The 24,197-nt window shown below is 43.9% G+C and overlaps 1 protein-coding gene across 4 annotated transcripts in view; it reads left to right on the top strand.

Moving 5' to 3' along the window:
• The window catches only part of CTIF (cap binding complex dependent translation initiation factor), a 509,051-nt gene that overhangs the window by 473,599 nt on the left and 11,255 nt on the right, over nucleotides 1–24,197 (top strand). For all 4 annotated transcript variants that reach the window (XM_043966134.1, XM_043965952.1, XM_043965891.1 and 1 more), the window contains one exon: nucleotides 23,211–23,264. In XM_043966134.1, coding sequence (XP_043822069.1) covers nucleotides 23,211–23,264 — 54 coding nt within the window. The remainder of the gene's footprint in view (nucleotides 1–23,210; nucleotides 23,265–24,197) is intronic.

The raw sequence follows: 24,197 nt of genomic DNA, 5'->3' as shown, positions 1-24,197 counted from the left end.
TACATTGCTTCTCTCTCAGCGATAAACTAACAAAAAAGTTCTTATGCACCACCAAGAGTGATCTCTACTTTTGGTCCATCTTCGTCCAAAGACCATCAAGTATATCACCAAAATGTTATTCTTTGGTCCACATAACTACAGATGCAGTGAATTTGAGTGATTTGACCAAGAATCTAATAAGAGCCGGCAGGTAGAATCTGAGTCCAGAAATCCCAGGACCAGGGCCTTGTTCTCTTCCAGTTATGGCAAGGGTGGAAGTGAGCAAAGACCTCTCCTAATTCTGAAAGATCTCTGGGATTATCAACCAGTGCGGTTTAGAGATTAGGGGGTCATCCTTTTTGGGGTCCCTAGCATACATATCCTAGCATCTTATTCAAAGAGTAGCCTCTGTTATATCACACCGTGTACCCATGCGTTTCCATGCAAAAATATCTTTATTTGGAAAACATCACACCCACTTAGATCTGAGGTTACAAAGAAGAATAAACTTCTAAGTACCTATTAAAAACCCTTATCTCCAACCTAACTTTTAGCAAACAATATTTAGCTAATCCTTTGTGTCACCCACAGGCTGCTTTAGGCACTTTTCACAGCCTTCCATTTAGCCCCTTCTTATTGGCAGTCAAGTACTAATTACCTTCCCTGTTATTCTTTAAACACTAACTCTGCTTGGTTGTTCCTGTTCTTATATCCTAGCTGAACTAAAAAGGCAGCTCTGCCCCTTGCTTCTGCATTTTAACCTGCCTCTCTCCCCTCTGAAGCATGATGCTTACATCTTATAATCTAGCCCCTGCTTGAGTTTTCATAAAGGAGACCTTGATCTTTCCCAGAATTTTTTACTGTCAAGCAAAGCATAACACAGTTTAAACAACCGTGCAGATTTTATCAGAGTAGGCATACCCTGAATTCTAGGCACCAAATTGATAAGCCTGGATACCAGTCCCCTGGCACTTCCTGTCTCCTGAAGGCCCCCTCTCCACCCTGCAACACTACAAATGTGAGAGTGGTAGCTGGCCTTACTTATGTGTCTGGAAGGGAAATCCGATTAGATTTCCACAGAACATGAAGAATGGTATATGAAGGTTATACTCCCAAAAGCAATAGAAAAAGAAGAGGATTAAGGCATCCCTGCAGATAATCACTTGCCCTGAGCAACTAAGTGGGGTGGTAGGCTTGAAGGGCAGAAGGCTCATTTTGTTCCTGGATAGATAAGCTGGGTGGCCTTGTGCGTTTGGGTTTCTTGATCTGGGGATGGGAGAAAGGGGAATCTTTACTGCTACTAACAATTATTTCAGAAAATTCAGAGAAAGTGGCTTCTTTTCACCTTCTCCTCACCTTCCCTACTTCTACAAGACCTACTTTCTTTCTAATGAGGGTTATTCTTTGCCATTGATGAAAAGAAGGAATTGACTGCCAAAGCCAGAATCAAGATACCTTAAAGAGCCCTCCTATGTCTAAATGGTATAATCATTTCCAGAAAGGAAGGAGAGGCCATGTTTGAAAGTAGAATGAGTACTGGGCTGGGAGTCCAGAGACTTAGTTCTTAGTTCTAATTCTGCCATCAACTAGCTATGTGCTTTCCAGGCAACAGACGGTTCCCCTAGACCACAGTTTCCTCTTCTGTAATCCAAGAGGCAGGGAAAAGATCATGGGATCGTAGTTTTGGAGCTAGAAAGGATCTTGGTCCTTCGTCTTACCTATAAGGTAACTGAGGCCCAGAGAGGTTAAACAAACTGTCCAGGTCACACAGGTAATATAGACAGAACTATGATTCGAACCCAGGGTCCTTGATTCCAAATCCACCCCTGTTCTTGCACCCTGCTGCCTCTCTTGTGGCTTGTCAAGTGTCCCTGCTGAGACTTAGACAAGTGCATTGGAAGTGTCTCCTGGCCGCCGTGAGAGGTGCTCGATCATCAGCCCCAGGGAGCCTGCCCCAAAAGAGGAAAGAACTCTTTCGCAACAAAGACTGGGTATTAGATGACGGGTCTGTCAGATTTTGGCATGTGGCTTGGCCTGTTAGGAAATCAAGTAGACTCTTTGTCTGCTTTCCAGCAGACGCGTCACTGCTCTCTTTCCACTGGTTTGTTCAATGTGAGGGAGCTGGCTCCAGGGGCAAGGGGGGAAGCTCCCCCCTCCCCTGTAGGGCCCCACACGCCTCTCCAGCTCCCCAGCTCTCTCTCCGCCAGGCCACCATAGGCCGGCCACCCCTGTGATACTGGCCTCCAGGCCTGGCTGCTATCTGCCCATCTCTGATGGAAAGACAGGGTGACTTGTGGGGAAGGATCCGGTTTGTTTCCTTCTTGGGTAGGGCTCCAACTCTTATCTCCTTTCCTGCCAGGCTAAGGGACTCCTCAGCTTCCACACACACACACACACACACACACACACACACACACACACTTGAAATGCTTTGCTTTCTATAAGATTATTAATCTGCAGTCAGTCAACAAATGTGTCTATTAACAAGTGTGTTGTGAAGATCAGATGAGAGTGTGTATGGAGAGTGCTGTATAAATGTCAAGAAGAATAGCTTGGGCCTCCATGGAGTCAGGAAGACCAGGGATTCACAGCCTCTGCCTGATGAATACTAGCTGTGTGACCATGAGTAATTCATTTAGCCTCCCAGACTCTAAGTCTCTTAAGACTCTGAGTTACAGATGGAATCTGCTTGGGTGGGGGGAATTTTCACACTTTGCTTCTCAGAACCAGATGAAAATGTAATTGGGGAATATTTAACAAAAAAAAAATAAAAATACAACAGAACACAGATAAGGTTCATATGTGGTTTTCTAAGTCAAACGTTCCCAGCCATTCTGTACAGTTTTAGTGGCCTCATTTCTTATTGGAGTTTGACGTCACTGCTCCACAGCCACTGAAATCCTTGATCTGGACCACAATGAATGTTGGCCATTGTTCTTATTAAGAATTTGGCTCCTACTGTGTGCAGGGCCCTTTGCTGTGAATGGTTAGGCAAGAAGATAAAGAGTTTGCAGTTTAATTGGGGAGGCAAGACCTAGTTGAAAATAGAGAAATAGCTGATATGTAACCAAACGTGATACAGACCTCACCTTCCTCCCAAAAGATGCAATAGGAATTGGAGATTGAAGAAATGAAGGTGGGTTGAAGTTGGTAGGGAAGGATTCATTAATCAGAAATTGACATATGCTTCAAAGATGGACAAAACTTGGATAGGTAGAATTTGCTCAGTATGCTTTGTGCTATATAGTTATAGTGTGACATGCCAAATGAGGTGCAAGTTCATGTTTTAAATGACAGTTTAATAATAATTCTTCATATTTTTGTATAGTTTTACAGTTTACAAAGAACTTTCACATTCATTTCCTCCTTAGAGCCTTATAACAGCCCTATAAGGTCATAGGCATGATGATGATAGCAATAACTAGCATATATATGTGCTTAACGGTTTGAAAAGTTTATTTTTTAAAACAAATGTCTCATTTTATACTCACAGTAACCCTGGGAGGTAGGTGCTATTATGATCCCCATTTAGCAGATTGGGAAACTCAGATAAACCATGGTTAGGTGACTTACAATTAGTCTGAGGTAGGATTTGAACTTGGGTCTTCCTGACTCCAGGTACAGGACTCTATGCACTTTTCCACTTAGATTCCTTATTTATTCCTGTTTCACAGGTGAGGAAACTCAGGTAAAGAGAGGTCACCCAGCTGGCCTATCCAACATAGACCCCGCCCCAGGTATTCTACCCCAGTCCAATACTGCTTCACTACCTGGTCATCTTCCCCCCAAACCAGCAAGGCTTTATTCCTGGGATATCTGAAACACCATATCCCACATCAGGGGGAGGAGGGGTGTTACAGGGTCTTTTTGATGCGGTATTTTTTCTGGAGCCCGGGGATTGACCTCATTGACCTTTCCAAGTCCCTTTCCAGCCTCAAGAGTCAATGATATTACATTCAGGTTGCTATGGGGACCAAAACTTTGAATTTCCTGGCTCCGGGGCTGTGAAAATCACAACCTGAACCTTGCATCGATGTGGGTTTCTCTATTAATTTCCTGTTTGATTGTTTGCTTTAGAGGGCGGAAAATGCCGGTGCAGGCAGCTCGCTCCCTGAGCTGTGACTCTTATCACACCCCCGCTTCTGGCAGGTTCAAGTCCAGGCCTTGGGTGGGCGGGAGGGAGAGGGGGGCCAGGGGTTACTGGCAGATGAGTGGCTCCCAGATGCCCAGCCTGCCCGCCTCCCCCACACCCTCCAGCCGCGCTCGGCTCAAGGAGTGTTAGCTTACCCAGGCTCCCGGGAAAGGCTGGCTTCGCAGAGAGCCAGGCTCCAGTGAGGGGGAGTTGGAACTGTCCTCCCTCCCTACCGCCCAGCCCAGACAGGCGCTGGCCAGGAGCCAGCCCGAATTCTTCCCCCCTGGACAGGGTGGAACTAAACTGTCCCCTGGGAAGGGGAGTCGTGGGAGGGTGATACCCAAGGAACTAACGGCAAAGCCCTTTGCAGCAGCAAATGCCCAGGAGGGAAGTTGAGTCTGGCACTCTCTGGGGGGAGAAACTTTACAAATTAACTGCATTTACATATGTTTTTCTTCTGGCTGCTGGTCCCATGGGGGCCTCTCTATGCACTCCAGCAAAGCAAGCGCAGGCTTTTGCCGGAGGAGTTACAGGAGTTACCGTAATAACTTCTTCTCCAGCAGGTTTCCCCTCAGGAGCCCTGAGTATTTACGGGTTTCATGCCCCTCCCCTGTGAGGAAGGCGGGAGGGACAGGTGGTCTGATCCCCTTTAATAACAATCCCTTGCACAGATACTGAATTTGACACGTTTCCAAGCCTTAGAATCTATTATCTCATTTGATCCTTATAACACTCCAGTATGTTAGGGAGGTCAGGTGTTATTATCTTCTTTTTATAGGGGGGGAACAAGCTCTGAGACAAGCTGCTAAAGTCGGCTAGTGTGTTGCTCTCTCCCCCACTGCCTATGAGGGCAAATTGAGGTTTCCTGCCCTTTGGCATTTGAAGTCTTTTCCCATCATCATTATCATCGGAGCTCAGGGGGCTTTACAGGGTTGGAGGTAGAGTCAGAGTCAGGAATACTTGGTTCAGTGAACATCTGTCCCAGATGTCTCTGAGACCCTAGGCAAGTCTCTTATCTCCAAGGGTCACCCCCCACCACCTCTCTAAAATTGCTCAGCCTATGCTGATCTTCTTCCGTGGTAGAGAGGATTTACTCCCTAGAAGTCCCCAATACAAAAGAAGTCACACGTCAAGTCCCAGATCCCAGCTTTTGTTTCTATAGCACCTTATGGGCTTGCAAAGCCCTTTGGATAAGTTATCTCCACTAATCCTCACAACAATACTTTGAAATAGATGTTATTTTTGTTCCATTTCACAACTGAGGAGACTGAGAGTCTAAGGGATTTGCTCAGGGCTGCCCTGCTGCTGAGTGTCTGACCCACGTCTTCTGAATTCCAAATCTAGCACTCTCCCCTTAGCACCCAGCTTCCTTCCCTCATTAGGAGCTGTGATGGCTCGTAAGCTCCCCAAAAAAATGCTCTGAGAGAAAAAGTCTGGATATGGATTCCCAACAGCTAGTGGGGTGCCTAGCTTTGTGAATGCTCCATTGATTAATTAAAAGCATTGGACTTGATCTTCTGATGCGTTATCTAGGCAAGTCACTTTAACCTGCTAAGCCTCAGTTTCCCCAACTGTAAAATGACATATTTGCAGGGGCATCTAGGTGGCGCAGTGGATAGAGCACCGGCCCTGGAGTCAGGAGGACCTGGGTTCAAATCTGGCCTCAGACACTTAACACTTACTAGCTGTGTGACCCTGGGCAAGTCACTTAACCCCAATTTCTTCACAGGAAAAAAATGCCATATTTGCACAAAAACAACTAAGGTTGATATGAGAAAAGTGCTTTACAAACCTTAAAGTGCTGCAGAAATGTACCTTATTATCATTCATCATAAGCATGAATACACATGAGATACCTTATTTCCAAGCTAGGTCTTCTCATTACAATCTCAGACTCCTACTTCAGTGTATTTCAAGTATACCAGAGTGGCCTGCAACTTGTTCCTGACCAGCTCAGCTCTCTTTTCGGTTTCATATGCATGGACCTTAACAAGCATGAGAAGATCCAAAAAGTGGCATCCCAGTTTTCTGGCTCAGGCATCTGAAATGCCCTGGATATTCAGTTTCCATCTCTGAATCCCTCAATGGAAGAAACCATTTACCCATCACAAAGCTTGCTGTCATCCATGTAAACATTTAGAATTTTAGAGGCAGAAGGGACCTTTAGACATCATCTCTTCTAACACCTGCGTTTTACAAATGAGGACAATGAATTACAAAAGGGGGAGTGACTTTGCCCAAGTCACATAGCGAGTTTAACGGCAAAACCAGGACTTATAGAACCCAGGACTCCTGATTCTGGGTCAGTCCTCTATCCACTTTATCTGGCTGTCTTAGGTTTGCAAGCTCAGCATTCAAGATGCTTATTATTCCCCCTTGAATTCTTTCTCCATCCTTAAGATGTGGCAGTACCCCAATTAGGTGGTTCATGGGCCAAATAACAAGGTCTGTGCTTTGATCTGAAATGCAGATCCAACAAGAAATCGTTCCTAAATTTTCATCATTGCCCAAAAGACTTCATTAAGCCCACAATTGCATATGTCACTGCAAAGCCCTGTCTATAGACTGTCCCTGTTCCCAAGGAGATTTGAAATGGAAAACTATTTACACAGATGTGCATAAACACATAAATGATATACAGAAAACAGAATGAAAGCATTCGCCAGGACAAAGGTAGACAGTAGATTTAATCCATGTTTAACACAAGTATAATTTAGAGGAGCTGGGAATTAAAGATAACTACATAATTAGGGAGGATACTGGTACAAGGAGTTGGAGAGACTAGGGACATTCATGGTCTAAGCATTGGCTCTCATTTGATCAGTCCCAAAAATTTTAGTGAGGGAGGTGGGATTGGAGAAGCAAATATCATGGACAGCTACTGTGTGCCAGTCCCTGGCACAAAACTTAATAAATGTTTGTTGACTGACTAATTTTAAGGAAGACGGCTATTGGTTCAGCCTGCTGACTACCTCTCAATAGCTCCACCCATCGAGAAGAAGCCTTGACAAAGCAAGCATTTATTTTTACTATGTATATGCCAGGCACACATGGGAAAAATGAAATCTCTATGATAGTGTCCTGGATCCTTAGGTGATTGGTTGGAAGGTTCGAGTATTGGTGATGTCACAGCTCCCAAGGGCCAACAAGGCAAGAGAATAGTTACTTATCCTCTAGGTTTATGAGATTCTACGATCCCTACACAAAGGCAGTCTTAAGACATAAGTCTTCAGCTCTAATAGCCTTTGTCCTAGCGTAACAAATTCATTACATAAAATTAGCTAAAACCTATTCTAAATAGTTTAATGGTCTTAAAATGATGGGGGGAAATATTTTCCTCCCCCTTTAAAAAAAAAAGGAAATTGGGCCAGGTTGTAAAATATACATGGAGAATAAACATAAGGGGTAAAGCAAGAGTTGGGGCTTCAGACAAGCAGGGTAAGAATGGTCTAAACCAGAAGAAATTAAAAGTGGTCTCTTCCTATGGAGTAGGGAGTAAGTGATAAAAACATATAGGAAAGGTCTAGTGACAGTTGAAGAAAGACATATAGGGCTATGAAACTATCTTGGGACAACCAATAGGCAAAAGAGAAAGATTTAGGAAGATGATTGAACCTAACATTTCTGTAAACAAAGCTTATAACAGTTAACTTGTGAAAAAGACGCTGAATTTGTACTTAAAGGTTTGTTTTGCCTTTAACCCTTGCTATAACTAATGTGTTATCTTATATATGAGACATAAAATTGCTAATCAAGGGAAAATAAAATTTACATGGAAAGTAGAAAAGTTTTGTCCCATGCAAGTAAAACTTTAAAACAGTTTTATATAAAAAGCCTGAATAAGTAGTATATTTGTTTTATCTGTTACTCTCAGCTATCCTCATATAAAGAAAGCCTAACCACTGGACTTAAGCTAACCCAAGCACCTGTTCACATGATGACAGAATCATAGATATAAGTATCATCTCCTAGGGTACTTAATTTGCCTCCTAGGGCTATGCATATTTTCTCTCAGTTGTGCTTATGCTTATTTCCAGAAAAGTCCCACCAGACCGCCACCTCCAACAAACTACTGACAAGATCCAAGACAGGCATGTTTCAAATATTGCTTAACTAAATGAAAGCAACGCATTATGTTGAATTGCAAGGCCTAAATTCTGTATGTTAATCTTTTCCTGATAGGCTATGTGACCTGGGGCATATCACCTGCATATCACCTAATCTCAGTGTGCTATGATTTCTTCAGCTCCATCTCCAATAGTGATAATAACACCTCTGTCCTTTCTCTATCGCCAAAGTGGTGATATGAGGATAAATGAGATGGTACTTGCAAAGTATGGCCCACTAACTTGACACATTTAATTATAAAGATATATTTAATAACAATAATAACATGTTGCATTTGTGTCATACTTTGTACTTTTCAAAGCTATTTCCCTGCCATGATCTCACTCCATCCTCCCAATAGTTCTGGGAGGTAAGAAGGATAAGCTTTATTGTCTTAATTCTATAAACAACAAAGCTAAAACCCAGAGAGGTGATTTGCCTAAGGTCATAAGCAAGACAGCAAGTCAGTCTTGGAGCTGGAGTTAGAGTCTGAGACTGCTCACGGCTCTTTGGCCACATGACCAGGAGATCTCTAGGGGATGGCTTCTCTTTATATAGGTATTTAAAAGATGACATCTATTGTACGGGAAAGCCCACACTAGCTACCGCTCAGGCAGTGCCCCTGGCCAAGCTTTCTGTCTAGTAAATCCTCTCTTTAAGTGCCAAAACTTCACTATTTTAATCATTTAAGGCAGAAAATCTTCTGACAGGACCTCTGTCTCTACTTATATGCTCCCTCCTTTAGTGGAACCTACTCAGCCTGAACATCATTTATCCTTTTCTCAGGTCATCATTATCAAAATCTGTCATTGGGACATACTCTGGGAACAGCTCTGTGCTATTCTATGTGGTAAATGTACAAATAGACACAGAAATGTGGGCCCTCGCCTCAGGCCCAGGGAGGACTGCAGCTAGTAGGCATGGCACACTGTACTAAATACATACAACACTGGTGACTGTTTAGCATGCACACACAAATAGAACTAACACTCCACCTTGTACAGGAAGCCTTCCCTTTTGTTGCAGTTGTTGTTCAGTCCTTTTAATCGTATCTGACTCTTCTTGACCCCATTTGAGGTTTTCTTGACAAAGATCCTGGAATGTTTTTGCCATTTCCTTCTCTGGCTCATTTTACAGATGAGGAAACTGAAGCAAACAGGGTTAAGTTACTTGCCCAGAGTTACACAGCTAGGAAGTGTCTGAGGTCAGATTTGAACTCAGATCTTTCTGACTCCAGGCCTGCTATCCACTGTGCCACTTAGCTATCCTTCCTTAACCCCTCTTGATTCTAGTGTTTTCCCTCTTTTAATTATTTCCTATTTATCCTGTGGATAGCTGGCTTTGTATATATTTGCTTGTATGTTGTCTCCCCTATCCAGGAAGATGTGGATAGAGTGCCAGGCCTGAAGTCATGAAGATTCATCTTCCTGAGTTCAAATCCAGCCTCAGACCCTTATTAGCTGTGTGACCCTGGGCAAGTCACTTGACCCTGTTTGCCTCAGTTTCCTCGTCTTGAAATGGGCCGGAGAAGGAAATGGCAAACCACTCTTTGCCAGGAAAACCCCAAATGGAGTCACAAAGAATCAGACATGACTGAAAATGACTGAACAACAACAGTTCTGTCTTCTCGTTTTTGTTTTTGTTTATTTATTATTTATTTGCAGGGCAATGAGGGTTAAGTGACTTGCCCAGGTCACATAGCTAGTAAATATCAAGTGTCTTGAGGCTGGATCTGAACTCAGGTCCTCCAGAATCCAAGGCTAGTGCTTTATCCACTGCGCCACCTAGCCGCCCCCCTGTCTTCTCCTTAGAAGCATTCCATGGCTCCCCAATGCCTATTGAATAAAGCATCAACTGCTTAACTTGCTATTAAAGGCCCCACAATCTGGCTCTAACTTCCCTTTCTAGCCTCTTTCACGTAGAATGAGGCAATGGAAAGGACCCTGGATTTGGAGTCAGGGGATCTGAATTTGAGACCTGCCTATAGTGCTTAACTAGCTTTGTGACATTTGCAATTAACTTAATCTCCCTAGTTTCCTAATCTGCAAAAAGAGGGAGTTTGACTAGTTGGCCTTGAAGGTCCCTTCCAATTCTAGGTCTATGCCCCTGTGTTCATTCACACTGCTTTCTCTTCAGACAGATGCTGCATTCCTGTCAAGCTGGGTTGTTCCCCCCTCAGTCTCTGATTCCTCTCCTCACCCTCTGAACTCCTTGTCTTTACTTATGGTGTCCCCATGCCTGGTACACTCTTCCAATATATCTCTGTTGTAAGCCTGTCCTTCCTTTTGAGGGCCCGCCTCCAGCAGCCTCCCCCAGGCCCTCCAGTTAGAAGTCACCCTTCCATCCTTGAATCTTTCAGGCTACTGTTTGACCTCTCCTATAGGCTTAATCATATTCTAATATATTCAAGTTATTCATGTACACATCTTTCCCTTCGTATGAGCTTATATGCTCCTGGAACTCAAGCTCTTTATATCCCTGGTACCTAACATGGGGCCTTGTGCATAGCAGGGACTTAATAAATGTTTGCTCAGTTGAAATCGCTGCTATCAGAGTGTCTGTTGCTCTTACCCCGTCTTGGGTCCTTCCATTCCTCTCCTTCGCTCTGATTTTCTTCTCCCTTACCTTCTTCTTGTTGCTTCTCCCATATTTTTTTTTTAAGTGAGGCAATTGGGGTTAAGTGACTTGCCCAGGGTCACACAGCTAATAAGTGTTAAGTGTCTGAGGCCGGATTTGAACTCAGGTACTCCTGACTCCAGGGCCAGTGCTCTGTCCACTGCGCCACCTAGCTGCCCCTTCTCCCATACTTTTTGACATTATGAATATGAAAAGGGAAAAAAAAAGGTGGCCTTTCATGCATGAACATACATGTTCATGTCTAGCCAGAACTCTCCTTTCCTTCTGTGAAGCAGCTTGAGCAATTGTGAGGCATCGGGTTAAATGACCAGCTGTCAGGTGGGCTCTAGAACAATTAAAAGGATAAAGAGGGGATTTCCCAGTCAGGTTTGAATTCACCTAGTTGGCCTTTCTAGCACTTAGATACAAGGTATTGGGCTGGATGCTAGAAATGACACAGAGGTGAGTAAGATCTGGGCCCCTGCCTACAGGGGACTGACAATATGTGCGTCCAGACATCTAGACAGACACTATGTGTGTGTGTATGTGTGCGTGCGCCTATCTAGAGAAAGGTGCTATGACATATGATAGGATATGGTTAAGATCAGGTGAATCTAGGGGCAGCTAGATGGCGCAGTGAATAGAGCACCGGCCCTGGAGTCAGGAGTACCTGAGTTCAAATCCGGCCTCAGACACTTAACACTTACTGGCTGTGTGACCCTGGGCAAGTCACTTAAACCCAATTGCCTCACCAAAAAAAAAAAAAAAAAGATCAGTTGAATCTGCCCATCTCCTAAACTAGCCCTCACCAGAGTGACTTCCCCCCAAGCTGTGGAACTTAGACTTCTATGAGGTCTTAAAAGTAATGGAATCTCACAGTCTGCCAAGGTTCATTCGTTCTGCCCCACAAAATGAAGTGGACCCATCTGGGCCTCATTCCTCCCATCCTGCAAGCAACTGGCTGGTGAGCTCTTGGGGAAATATTACCTTGTAACTGTCATGAGGACAAAAATAATCACCTTTGGACCTTTGTTCTGAGCCAGTCAGATCATCAGAAGAAAGATTCCACTACACTCCCACCCCAGCTCACCCCACCCCTGAGGCAGGCTTTTCCCCTGCCTGCTTTTCAGCCTCTAGAAGCCCTAAGTTTGGAGTGTCTTGGCCTGTCTTTTTCATCCTCAAGGGAGGATATGATAGGCGGGCCCACAACAAGCCACTGGGACAGACAATAGGACTGGAATGCACTAGCTTCCGAGCAAACATCATAGGCCTGGTAGAATTGCCTTGTATTCCCATCCAAGAAACACATTTCACTCAGTTGTCATTGTCATTACAGGTCATTGGTGGCTTACTCTAACCCCTTTCTGTCCCTGCAGGACTTTGGCAGTCTGTTTGTTCTTCCTGACCCCAAGGCACAGTTCCATAGACTGATAGGACCTCAGAGGACGATGGGAAGGGATGGGGGCTGTCCCACCATAAGGACCAGGTAGCTGCTTTCATAAAAACAAAAATTCCCTCTGCCAGCCTACCTGAGTGCCATCTATCCTCTGAGCCACTCATTTACATTAAATATGTCTCGGGGGCAGCTAGATGGTGCAGTGGTTAAAACAGCAGTCCTGGATTCAGGAGTACCTGAGTTCAAATCTGGCCTCAGACACTTGACACTTACTAGCTGTGTGACCCTGGGCAAGTCATTTAACCCCCATTGCCTAAAAACAAAACAAAACAAAAAACCAAACATACATTAAATATGTCTCACCAGAAAGTCCCCAGGAAAGTATACCAATGGAAGAGAGGCCCCATTAGCATAGTCCCAGGACTTATTTGACCTGCTATCATTTTATCTTGGCTCTTTTTTTTGGGGGGGGGGCAATGGGGGTTAAATGACTTGCCCAGGGTCACACAGCTAGTAAGTGTCAAGTATCTGAGGCTGTATTTGAACTCAGGTCCTCCTGAATCCAGGGCCAGAGCCATTGATTTAGAAAGAAGACAACAGGGCCCTGGAGGAATGGGACTTGGAATGGAGAATAGGACGAGGTACTTGAGGATGAGGTTAGGGCAGGCCAGGGAAGAGAGGAGAGAGTATGGAAAAGAAAAGGGTAGTAATGAACTTGTTCAGGGAGACCAGGCCCAGGTAGGATTCCATAGTAAGAGAGCCTGGGAATTTAGGGGAGGACAAGAGGGCATTTAGCACTTAGGTAAGAAGTCTTTAAAAGCACACAGGATGGGCAGCTAGGTGGCACAGTGGATAGAGCATTGGTCCTGGATTCAGGAGGACCTGAGTTCAAATCCAGCCCCAGACACTTGACACTTACTAGCTGTGTGACCTTGGGAAAGTCACTTAACCCTCATTACCCCAAACTAACTGTGCCTGTCATACAGTGGCCAGCCCTGAGCAAGGAAGTGTAGCACCTGGTATCATTAGATAGGAGGAAGAAGACTGGATCTGCAGGTATGGATTCTGGTCCAGCTCTGCCCCTGATGAGGGGACATACCTAATGAGGTCTGTCACTTTGGGCAATTCACCTCCCCTCTCTGGACTCCATTTTTTTCATCTGCAAAACAAGGAGATTTGAGTCAGAATTCCTAATTCTTGGTGTCTTAGAGCATGCTGGTAATCTGGGTGAGGCCTGTGGAACCCTTCTGAAAATAATGCTTTTAAGTGCATAAAATAAATAAGATTACAAGAAAAACAAATTAAATTGAAGTACGGTGATCAAAATGTTTTCTTTACATTCACGGGCTCCAAGCTAAGAATCCTTGGAATAGATGTTGTCTAAACCTCCTCCAGTTCTAATTTGTGGGATCCTTCAGCAAGTCAGTTCCCAATGCCAGCCCTTGGGTTCTGTGATATGGGAGGTCTCTTTAGCCATTAAGGTTCTGTAGCCTCCATCCATTGTCAGAGTTAGAAGGAAGAACCAGTCCCGGGTCTCCAGCTACCAAGCACAGCCCATCGATTGCCAGTATTCCTTTTTGTGGGACAGCAATGAAGGAAACAAGAATTTTTTTAGCGAAACAAGAAAAACCCAAACCAATTTCCTTGAGAAGCTCCTACAGGCTATTGGCAAGAGTCCCTATCAGAAAATATGATTTCAGGCTTAACTCATATTTTTCAAGACACTTTCAAGAGAAGGAGGTGCTCTGTGCAAGGGGGAATCTGTACAGCCCTTCAGGAAGTGAACCCCATGCATGCCACTGGGGGCTTCCTAGTGGGACCCCAGGATGGGCATAAAGAAGACGCTATTCCCACATGTACAAAAATATTTATAGCTGCTCTTTACGTGGTAGCAAGGAATTGGAAGTTGAGGGGGTGCCCATCCATTGGGGAATGGCTGGACAAGTTGTGGTATATGAATACAATGGAATACTATTGTGCTATAAGAAATGATGAGCAGGAGGAGTTCAGAGAAACCTGGAGGGTCTTACGTGAGCTGATGATGAGTGAGATGAGCAGAACCAGAAGAACATTGTACACAGTATCATCAACATTGAGTGTTGACCTACTGTGATGGACTATATTCTTCTCACCAATGCAATGGTACAGAAGAGCTCCAGGGAACTCATGATAGAAGAGGATCTCCAAATCCAGGAAAAAAAAAAAAAGAACTGTGGAGTATAGATGCTGAATGAACCATACTATTTCTTTTGTTTTGGGTGCTGTTGTGTTTTTTTTTCTATTTTGAGGTTTTGCATCACTGCTCTGATTTTTTCTCTTATAACAGGATTAATGCAGAAATAGGATTAATGTTATTATGTGTATATATACATATGTGTGTATAGATATATATCTATATCTATATCTATATAGATATATAGATATAAAGATATAACCTATATCAGATTACCTGCTGTCTAGGGGAGGGGGGAGGGAGGGAAGGGAGGGAGAAAAATCTGAAATTGGAAAGCTTGTATAAACAAAAGTTGAGAACTATCTTTACATGTAACGGGAAAAATAAAATACCTTATATGTAAAAAAAAAAAAAAGAAGACGCTATTAATCACACCAAATGCGCCCCATTCCACTATGGATGGTGAATGGGGTGTGTGTGTGTGTTCCTACAGATGGCACTAGCTCTGTGACTTGGGGAAAGTCACTTCAGGGGCCTCACCTGCTTCATCTATAAGAAAAGTGTGTAGGACTAGGTGGCCCCTAAGTCTCCATCCAACTCTAAAGCTGGGATCCTCTCATTTTTTAATTGTATTTTCTTTTTTCCAATTATATGTAAAGATGATCTTTAAAATTCATTTTAAAAAAATTTTGAGTTCCAAATTTTCTCCCTTCCCCTTCCCTAAAATGCAATTTGTATTAAGCAATTTGATATAGTTATATATGTGCAATAGGATCCTGTCATTGAAAGAAAACTAGCCCCCTGGCAGCCAGAATGGGAGGAGGAAGAAAGAGGAGTGGAAAAGAGGAGGCATAGGGAAGGGAAGGGAAGGGGAATCTCTCTGTTACTATCTCCTAATCCTCCCACCTCCTAATCAGCCTTGAACAGAAGGAAAGAAGAGCCAGCAGGTGGGGAATGGAGAAAATCCAGTGGGCTTTGCCAGTCAGTCAGTAAATATTTAAGTTCCTACTATGTGCAAGGCACTGTTCTAAGTGCTGAGGAATCCAAAAGAAACAAAAGACAGTCCCTGCCATCAAGGAACTCCCAATCTCAGGCCCCATCAGGGCACACCACTCTTTGAACTGGGAATACCTGGATCCTGATGGGAGCTTTTCATATGATCCTTTCCTTAAGAAGCCACATTTAGGGCAGCTAGGTGGTGCAGTGGATAAGAGCACCGGCCCTGGAGTCAGCAGTACCTGAGTTCAAAATCAGCCTCAGACACTTAACACTTACTAGCTGTGTGACTCTGGGCAAGTCACTTAACCCCAATTGCCTCACTTAAGGAGAAGAAGGAGGAGAAGGAGAAGAAGGAGGAGAAGGAGAAGGAGAAGCAGCAGCCGCCGCCACATTTATTCTCCCAAGCCAACTGGCTATGGGAGCCCTCTACACTAATGCCTGGGACTAGAAGTTCTTCTCCAGATCTATTTGAAATTCCCTCTTGCAGTAACATAAGCTTTATTTCCTCTTGTGCTGCCTTCAGTGGTACAGCTGGTCTCCAAGGTCTGGCTCTGGGGCAAGTAGCCTACCTGTTTCTGAGTGGTCTGAGGACCTCAGCTGACCCCTGCTTAAGCTCATGAAGCCCACAGGAAGTAATTCTAAAAGCTATCCCTGGAACAAAGGAACACCACTAGGGCAAAACCTTTTCTTCTATTGCACATGATGGCGAATGGTGCGTGTAGCTTTTCACGTTGCCTCCAATTAACAGAATGTTAGAGTGGGGAAGGTCCTTAAAGTCAGTCTGCACCTCGTTTTATAAAGGGGGAAACAGAGTCTGAGAGAGGAAAACCAATATTTCCTATGTACAAGGATGTTTTAATGGGTAATGGGAGGGGAGAAGAGAGAGAAAAAGGAAGGAAAGAGAAGAGAGGGAGAGGTGGGAAGGGGAGAGAGAAAAAAAGAGAAAGAGATAGAGAGGGGAAGAGAAAAGAAAAAAGAAGGGAGGGAGGGAGGGGAAAAGGAGAGAGGAAAGGAGAGATAAGGAAGGAAAAAAGAAAGAGAAAGGAGGGAGGGAGAAAAGAGGAAGAGGAGGGGGCAGAATTCCCTTTCTCTAGGAGCTTATAGTCTGCAAGTCATAACCTGCTGGGGTTCCAGCAGTAATAGTAATAGTTAACATTTCTAAAGCCCTTTAAGATCTGCAAAGCCCTCTACCTGTATTTTCTTATTGGGCCCTCACAGCAACCGTGTGAGGTCGGTCTTTTGGGTATTGTTATCCCCATGGGACAGATGAAGCAGCCAGTCGTCAGAGACATTCAGTCCAGGGTCAGAGAGCTGGTCATTGTGAGAGGCACCTGCTAAAGATCTCCAAATTCAGTGTTCTTTGCACAGTACTGAGCTGCCTCCAGTCCTCAAACCTAGGTCTCCTCCCTTCACTGGATTCAAGGGTTCTCTCCACTACTCTACAGACTGGGCTAATGTGGTGTCATGGTGAACTTGGGGAAGAGCATTCCCACTGGTGTGTGGTCACGAGCCTTTCATTTTCAACCTGCCTGCTGTTAGGTCAGATGAGATAATGAGTGTGAAAGTGCTTTGAAAAATATATCAAGTGTTCTCTAAGAAGACAAGAGTGCTGGTATGGGAAATCTGTTTTGTAGATTGGGACATCCGTGACTCGCATATGCTCACATGCTGGGTCACAAACCTGAAAGTATTTGAGCTAATTTAATCTCCTCCAGGGGTCTTCATTGGCCAGTTGTTTACAGCCTATGTCTTCACCCTAAACTCTGCTTTTTCTTTTTCTTTCTTTTTTTTTTTTTACGGGTCAGTGAGGGTTAAGTGACTTGCCCAGGGTCACAGAGCTGGTAAGTGTCAAGTGTCTGAGGCTGGATTTGAACACAGGTCCTCCTGAATCAATGGACTGGTGTTTATCCACTGCGCCACCTAGCCCGCAGCTTTCTTCCCCTGTTTAGGCTTCTAAAGCCGAAAGGGGCTTAAGCTGGTCTCTCAAGGATTCAGTATCACAGGAGAGATTCAGAACTGAAAGGAAACCATAGCAATCATCCATTTTGCAGATTTCGAAACTGGCATTGAGAGGTCCTTTCACAGGGTCCCCCAGATTTGAAGGCAATCTTCTGATGTTCATTCATTCCTGGGCTCTTGTGTGCTATCACTATCTACATCTTTGTTTCTCTTCAGAAAGACTTGTCAGTCTAATTACAAGTGTCTGAACAAAGGACCAAAGAGTATATAATATACATGAAGTGTTTCAAGGAGCCTGAGTCCCTCTGTGGGGGGTCAGGGGTTTGAGGTCTTCTGTTAAGCAACCTACCTCCTCCCCACTGTGATTATAGCTAATCACAGCCATCACTTAGGCAGAGAATTCTTGCTATGAAGTCACAGAACTCCTCCTTAGGACCACAGTCCCATCAGATAAATCACTGGGTTTCTTTCATGTTCAATTCATCAAGCATTTTTAAGCACCTACTATGGGGTCAAGCACTGTACTAGTTTCTGGGAATAAAAAGACAAAATTTTAAAACTCCCTCAAGGAGTTGACAAAATCCGTTGTTAGAAAATGAGGTAAACTGGAAAGTCAATTCAAGGTTTGTTGCTTTTTCTTAGGGTGAGAGGGGGAGACCCAAACCTGTTGTTTCATCGGTGCATATAAAAAGTAATTGGAGGGGGCAGCTAGGTGGCGAAGTGGATAAAGCACTAGCCCTGGATTCAGGAGGACCTGAGTTCAAATGCATCCTCACACAATTGACATTTACTAGCTGTGTGACTCTGGGCAAGTCACTTAACCCTCATTGCTCTCCCCCCAAAAAAATTAATTAGGGGGTGGGGAAAATCATGAACAACTGGAAAGGTCAGGAAAAGCATCATGTAGAAAATAGTCGCTGAGCCAAACTTTGAAGAAAACAAGAGAGTATGATTCAGTTCAATTTAACAAACATTTATTAAGTAACTACTGTGTACCAAGCACTGAGCTAGGTGCTAGAGACAAAAAGACAAACACGAAACAGTCCCTGTCCTCAAAGAGCTTACATTCTATTGGGGAAATGCCTATAAATAAATTAATTTAATTTAATTTACAAATATGATTAAAAATAACACAAGGGCAGCTAGGTGGCGCAGTGGATAGAGCACCGGCCCTGGATTCAGGAGGACCTGAGTTCAAATCCGGCCTCAGACACTTAACACTTACTGGCTGTGTGACCCTGGGCAAGTCACTTAACCCCAATTGCCTCACCAAAAAATAAAAAATAAAAAAATAACACAAAGCAAATTCAGAAGGAGAGAGCAGCGACAACTGAGAAGATCAGAAAAGACTTTTGATAAGAGGTAGCACTTCAGCTGAGCCTTTCAAGGAGTTAGAGCTTCCAAGAGTCCCAGGTGAGGAGGAAGAACACCCATGACACAAGGACCCATGAAAAGGAATGGGTCTATATGGGGAACATCAAATAAGCCAGTTTGACTGGAATCGAGTTGGCGATGCAGAACGAGCTGAAATCAGCCTAGAAAGACCAGATATGAGAAACCATCTAGTTCAACCCTCCCCTCATTTGACAGGTAAGGAAACAGAGGCCCAGAGAGATGAAGGTATTATTTTTTTTTGGTTGGCTTTTGTTTTTTGTTTTTTGGGGGTTTTGTGGGGTATGAAGGTATTATACATCAGAGGCAGAATTTGAGTTCTAGCTCCTCTGTCTGGAGAGCCGGTGGTCTTTCCATTGGAGGACTTTAAATGCCAAATGGAGGAGTCTGTAGCTTATCCTGGTGGTCATAGGAAGGCACTGAGTGGGGGTAGTGACCCAGTCATGCCTGCTGTGCTTCAGAAGAATGGCTATCACTTTGGCAGCTGTGTGGAGGATGGATTAGAGATTGGAGAGGATGGAAGTAAAGGCACCAATCAGGAAGCTATTGTAATCGTCTCAGCAAAAGGTGATGAGGACCCAAACCAGGGGCTGGTGTGAGCCCAGAGAGAACGACAGAGGTAGTTACCTCTCTGTTGTGGAGGGAGGATAGACAAGACTCGGCAGTTGATTGGATATGTGGGAGTAAGAGAGCAGAGAGTGTCAGAGGTGACTGTTAGGTTTTAAACTTGAGTGACTGAAATCATGGAGGTTAAGAATAGGTGTGCAAGATGAGTTCTGTTTTGAAGAGGCTGAGTGTGAGATGTCTGTGGACTTCTTGGGGAAGATGTACAGCAGGCATTTGGGGATGTGGGGCTGGAGTTCAAGAAAGATGAGGACTGGATTTGGGAGACCTGCTGAGAGATGATAACTTTTTTTTGGGGGGGGGGGAGGCAATGAGGGTTAAGCGACTTGCCCAGAGTCACACAGCCAGTAAGTGTCAAGTGTCTGAGGTCAGATTTGAACTCAGGTACTACTGAATCCAGGGCCAGTGCCTTATCCACTGCGCCACCTAGCCGCCCGAGATGATAGCTTTTTAATAGGTGGCGAAGTAGATAGAGCACCAGACCTGCAGTCAGGAAGATCTGCGTTCAAATGAGTCCTCAAACAGTGACCCTAGGCAAGTCACCCCCTGTTTGTCTCAGTTTCCTCATCTGTCAAATGATCTGGAGAAAGAAATGGCAAACCATTCCAGTATCTTTGCCAAGAAAATTCCAAATGGCCTCATGAAGAATCAGACATGACAAACAACTCAACAACAGCTAGGTATTACAGTGGATAGAGCACCAGGCCTGGAGCTAGGAAGACTTGAGTTCAAATCTAGACTCCCATACTTCCTAACTACGTGACCCTGGGCAAGTCATTTAACCTCTTAGTTTTTTCTTCTGTAAAATGGGATAAGAATAACACCTACCTTTCAGGGTTGTTGCAAGGACCAAATGATATAAGGACTAGCACACAGTAAGTTTTATATAAATGTTAGCAGCTGCTGCTGCTGGTGATGGGGAGATATGAGCATAATTATAGGTATCAGGAAAGAGCTAATGACTAGACTATTAGAATAAAATATTGGGGAGGAAGGGTGACAGATAATTGTGGAAGCTGTCTGTCAAAGGAGACAGTATCCAGGTCAGGACTAGATGGATCAGCCTTAGTGGAGAAAAGGACCCCCTCTTCCACCAAGACCAAAAAGAGAGAATTGGGGAGGAGGGAGGAAGAGTAGAGAGGCAACATGATTTAATGAATAGGGCACTGGTTCCAGTACAATCAGACACTTACTAGCTGTGTGACCTTGGGCAAGTCATTTAACCTCTCTGAGCCTCAGTTTCCTCATCTGTCAAATGAGAAGTTTGAATTTGATGGTCCTTTGAGTCCCTTCTAACTCTAAATCTATGATGCTATGATAAGCTCCTCTCCCATTTTCAGTATAGACTCTGTGTCCACCCCTTCTGTCACTTGTCCTTTGGCCCATAAGGATATAGCAGATTTGAAAAAGGTACAAAGCAAGAATCATAGTTTTGAACCTAGAAAGAGCCTCAGAGGTCATCAATATTATACCTTCCACTTTACAGTTGAGAAGACTGAGGCCCACCCTAACACCAGGTCTTCCTTACTCCCGGTCCAGCCATCTTTCTACCATTCTGTGCTGACTCTTTTCATAGACTTATCAAATCTCAGAGCTAAAAGGAAGAGGAAAAGAAAAGATAGTGTTTTTTGTGAACTTTTTTTTTTTTTGCCTGTTTGGGTTGTAGTATCCTGATGTTTTTTAAATAATAGGAACACTGTCTATGCTTATTTGGATCTCCTCGTGTTACTCCTAGGGAGAAAAGAGGGGGCTAGCGATGTGAGCACAAAATCCCACGGTATAGTTGGAAGGCTTCCTGATTGGCCGAGAGTAAATCTAGAATTGTAGAATGAACCAATTAATCTTGATCCAGAGGATCCAACTGGGCAAATCCTCTATTGACCCGGCATTGTTCTGGGGCAGAAGACAAACATTCACTGATAGGACCAAAAAGGAGCTGGTTGCTGTAGGATAGGGATTATAGCCCAGAGGCTCATGACTTAGGGCTTGGGAACTGTAACTGGATAAACAGCTTAGGAAGGTGAAGTGCTACCCATTCAGTACTAACATGCATACTTCCAGGGATGTTGCCCTGATGTATTATTTATGGATCTCCTGCTACAACCTCTATCCTTCTGCCTCTCACACTCTCACACTTATCCTACTTTTCATCCTCATTTCAATGGCCCCTTAACCTATTGCTGTTCTCCCAGTTCATCCTCCCACATTATGATGTTACTTACCTGGGTATGTGCCTAGTTTGCCTCAGATAGTTGGCTGATTGGTTTCACCATCTCCCTTTCCTAACTCAAACCTCATAGTTTTGACTTGAGAATCCACATCTGTTCTTTTCAGGTCTTCCACCTCTACTGTTAGACAACACTAATCCATACTTCTCATCCTGGTCAGGAAGTGATGCCTCATTGCCTACCAAGTAAAATTCAGTCAATAAACATTTATTAAGTGCCTACTGTGTGCCAAGAACTACTTCTAAGCTCTGTTCAAGCTTCTTCCCTGTTATTTACGAGCATCACCCTACTTTCCAATCTTATCTCATGGTAGCTCTTTCTGTGTACCATGTGCTTCAGCCCAATTGTACTTGGTGAATCCCATGAACACCCACTGTGCTCACCAACCATACCTTTCTTTGTTCACACATACCTGGAATGGTTTTCCTCTCCATCTTCATCCATTGAATTCCTACCCATCCTTTAAAATCCAAAAGGGGTCATGAAGAGTCAGACACCTGAAATGACTGAACAACAAAACATGAATGTTTAGTATAATACTGTTTGTGTGTTATCCCCTTCCTCCTGGATTGTAAACTACCTAATTGTGGCTATTACATCTTATCTCAATTTTGTATCTCCTTAATAAATGTCTGATGAATCAATGAATGAATACAAATGAATGAAAAAAAAACCTCCAAATTCTCTTTTCCCTTGTAAATTGTTTTTCTGGCAATGGAGGATTTATGATTTTATTAGTGTAGAGTACTCCTTCGTCCAAAATCAAGTGACAACTCTTCTACATCCTACTTACCTGGAGTTACCTGGAGCCTTGAGGGATGAAGTAATTTGCCAAGGAGCATGCACTTATGGGCAAGCAGTAGCCCCAAGGCTTCCAGGCTCCAAGGCTAGGCTAACTGTCACCAAGCCGCTTACCTTTGGGAAGAAACCCTAGGAAATGTGCTGTTGTGCTCTGAGAAACAGAATATACAGGCATAAAAAGAGAAGCTCAGAGCAATTCTGTTCCAGAAACCTCTATCAGCGTCCTACTGTCAAGTATGGGACCTGATGCCAGGCTAAGTCATCCTGCTAAGGTGACAACGGCAGAAGGTGGTAGAAATCAAATCAAATCAAGTGTGACATATGTCTGAACCCAGTGAGCCAAGCAGGCTCAGGGTTGAGGGAAAGCAAGAGGTTTGGTGCCTAAATTATGTTTCTGTGATCAGGGAAAATTTGAAATTAGTGAAAGGTAGGGCAGCTAGGTGGTGCAGTGGATAAAACGCCGGCCCTGGATTCAGGAGGACCTGAGTTCAAATCCGGCCTCAGATACTTGACACTTATTAGCTGTGTGACCCTGGGCAAGTCACTTAACCCTCATTGTCCTTGGAAAAAAAAAAGAAAGAAAGAAAGAAAGAAAGAAAGAAATTAGTGAAAGGTGAAAGCCCAGGACCCTGGCTCAGCTCCCCAGGAAGCTGACCAAAGTTGGTGATTCTGTGGGCCTGGCACTGGATGCTCACCATCAGCCCATTGGAATTTCCAAGAGTGGGCCTGAATGCTGTCCACCAAATGAGGACACTGTAAAAGTGACTTCCCTGACCAGTATCTTCTATTCCATTTCCTCCACAGTTGTTGCAATCTCAGGATGTGAAGGAAGATGCAGTACTTTGCTGTTCCATGGAGGTAGGTACACATCAATCAATCAAAAAATATTTTACAAAGTGCCTTCTGGGAGATGATCTCAGAGACATCTGGAAAGACACGTATGAACTGATGTAGAATGAAGTGAGCCGAACCAAGAGAACAATTTATATATGCACGACAATATCATAAAGATAATCAACTTTGAAAGACTTAGCAACTCTGATCAATACAATGACCAACCACAAATCCAGAGGACTCATGGTAAAACTACTCACCTCCAGATAGAGAGGGATGGAGTCAGTGCATACTGAAGCATATTTTCCTTTCTTTTTTGGACATGGCTAATGCAGAAATTTGTTCTGTATGACTTTTTTTTTTTTTTAAGGCAATGGGGGTTAAGTGACTTGCCCATGGTCACACAGCTAGTAAGTGTCAAGTGTCTGAGGCCAGATTTGAACTCAGGTCCTCCTGAATCTAGGGCCAGTGCTTTAACCACTGTGCCATCTAGCTGCCCCTCTGCATGACTTATAATGGGCTTCAGTTCTCTTGCCTTCTCAGCGCATGAGGAAGAAGGGAAGGAGAGAATTTAGAACTGAAAATAAAATTGATTTTTTTTTTTTGGTGAGGCAATTGGGGTTAAGTGACTTGCCGAAGGTCACACAGCTAATAATTGTCAAGTGTCTGGGGTTGGATTTGAACTCAGGTCCTCCTGAATCCAGGGCCGGTGCTCTATCCACTGTGCCACCTAGCTGCCCCAAAATTGAATTTTTTTAAAAAAAAATTTTTAAATGCCTTCTAGATGCCAGGCACAGTGTGAGGCTCTAGGACTGATAGTATCACAGATTTACAGCTAGAAAGGCCCTTGGAGGCCATTTAATCCATCTCCTTCCTTGTACAGATGAGGAAATGCAAAAGTGAGATAATGGCTGCCCTCAAAGGGCTTACATTCAACTGGAGGATTACAAGGTATTC

This window comes from Dromiciops gliroides, chromosome 1, assembly GCF_019393635.1.
Source record: "Dromiciops gliroides isolate mDroGli1 chromosome 1, mDroGli1.pri, whole genome shotgun sequence".
In the NCBI taxonomy this organism is placed as follows: domain Eukaryota; kingdom Metazoa; phylum Chordata; class Mammalia; order Microbiotheria; family Microbiotheriidae; genus Dromiciops; species Dromiciops gliroides.
This window is presented reverse-complemented; position numbering and strand designations above follow the sequence as displayed.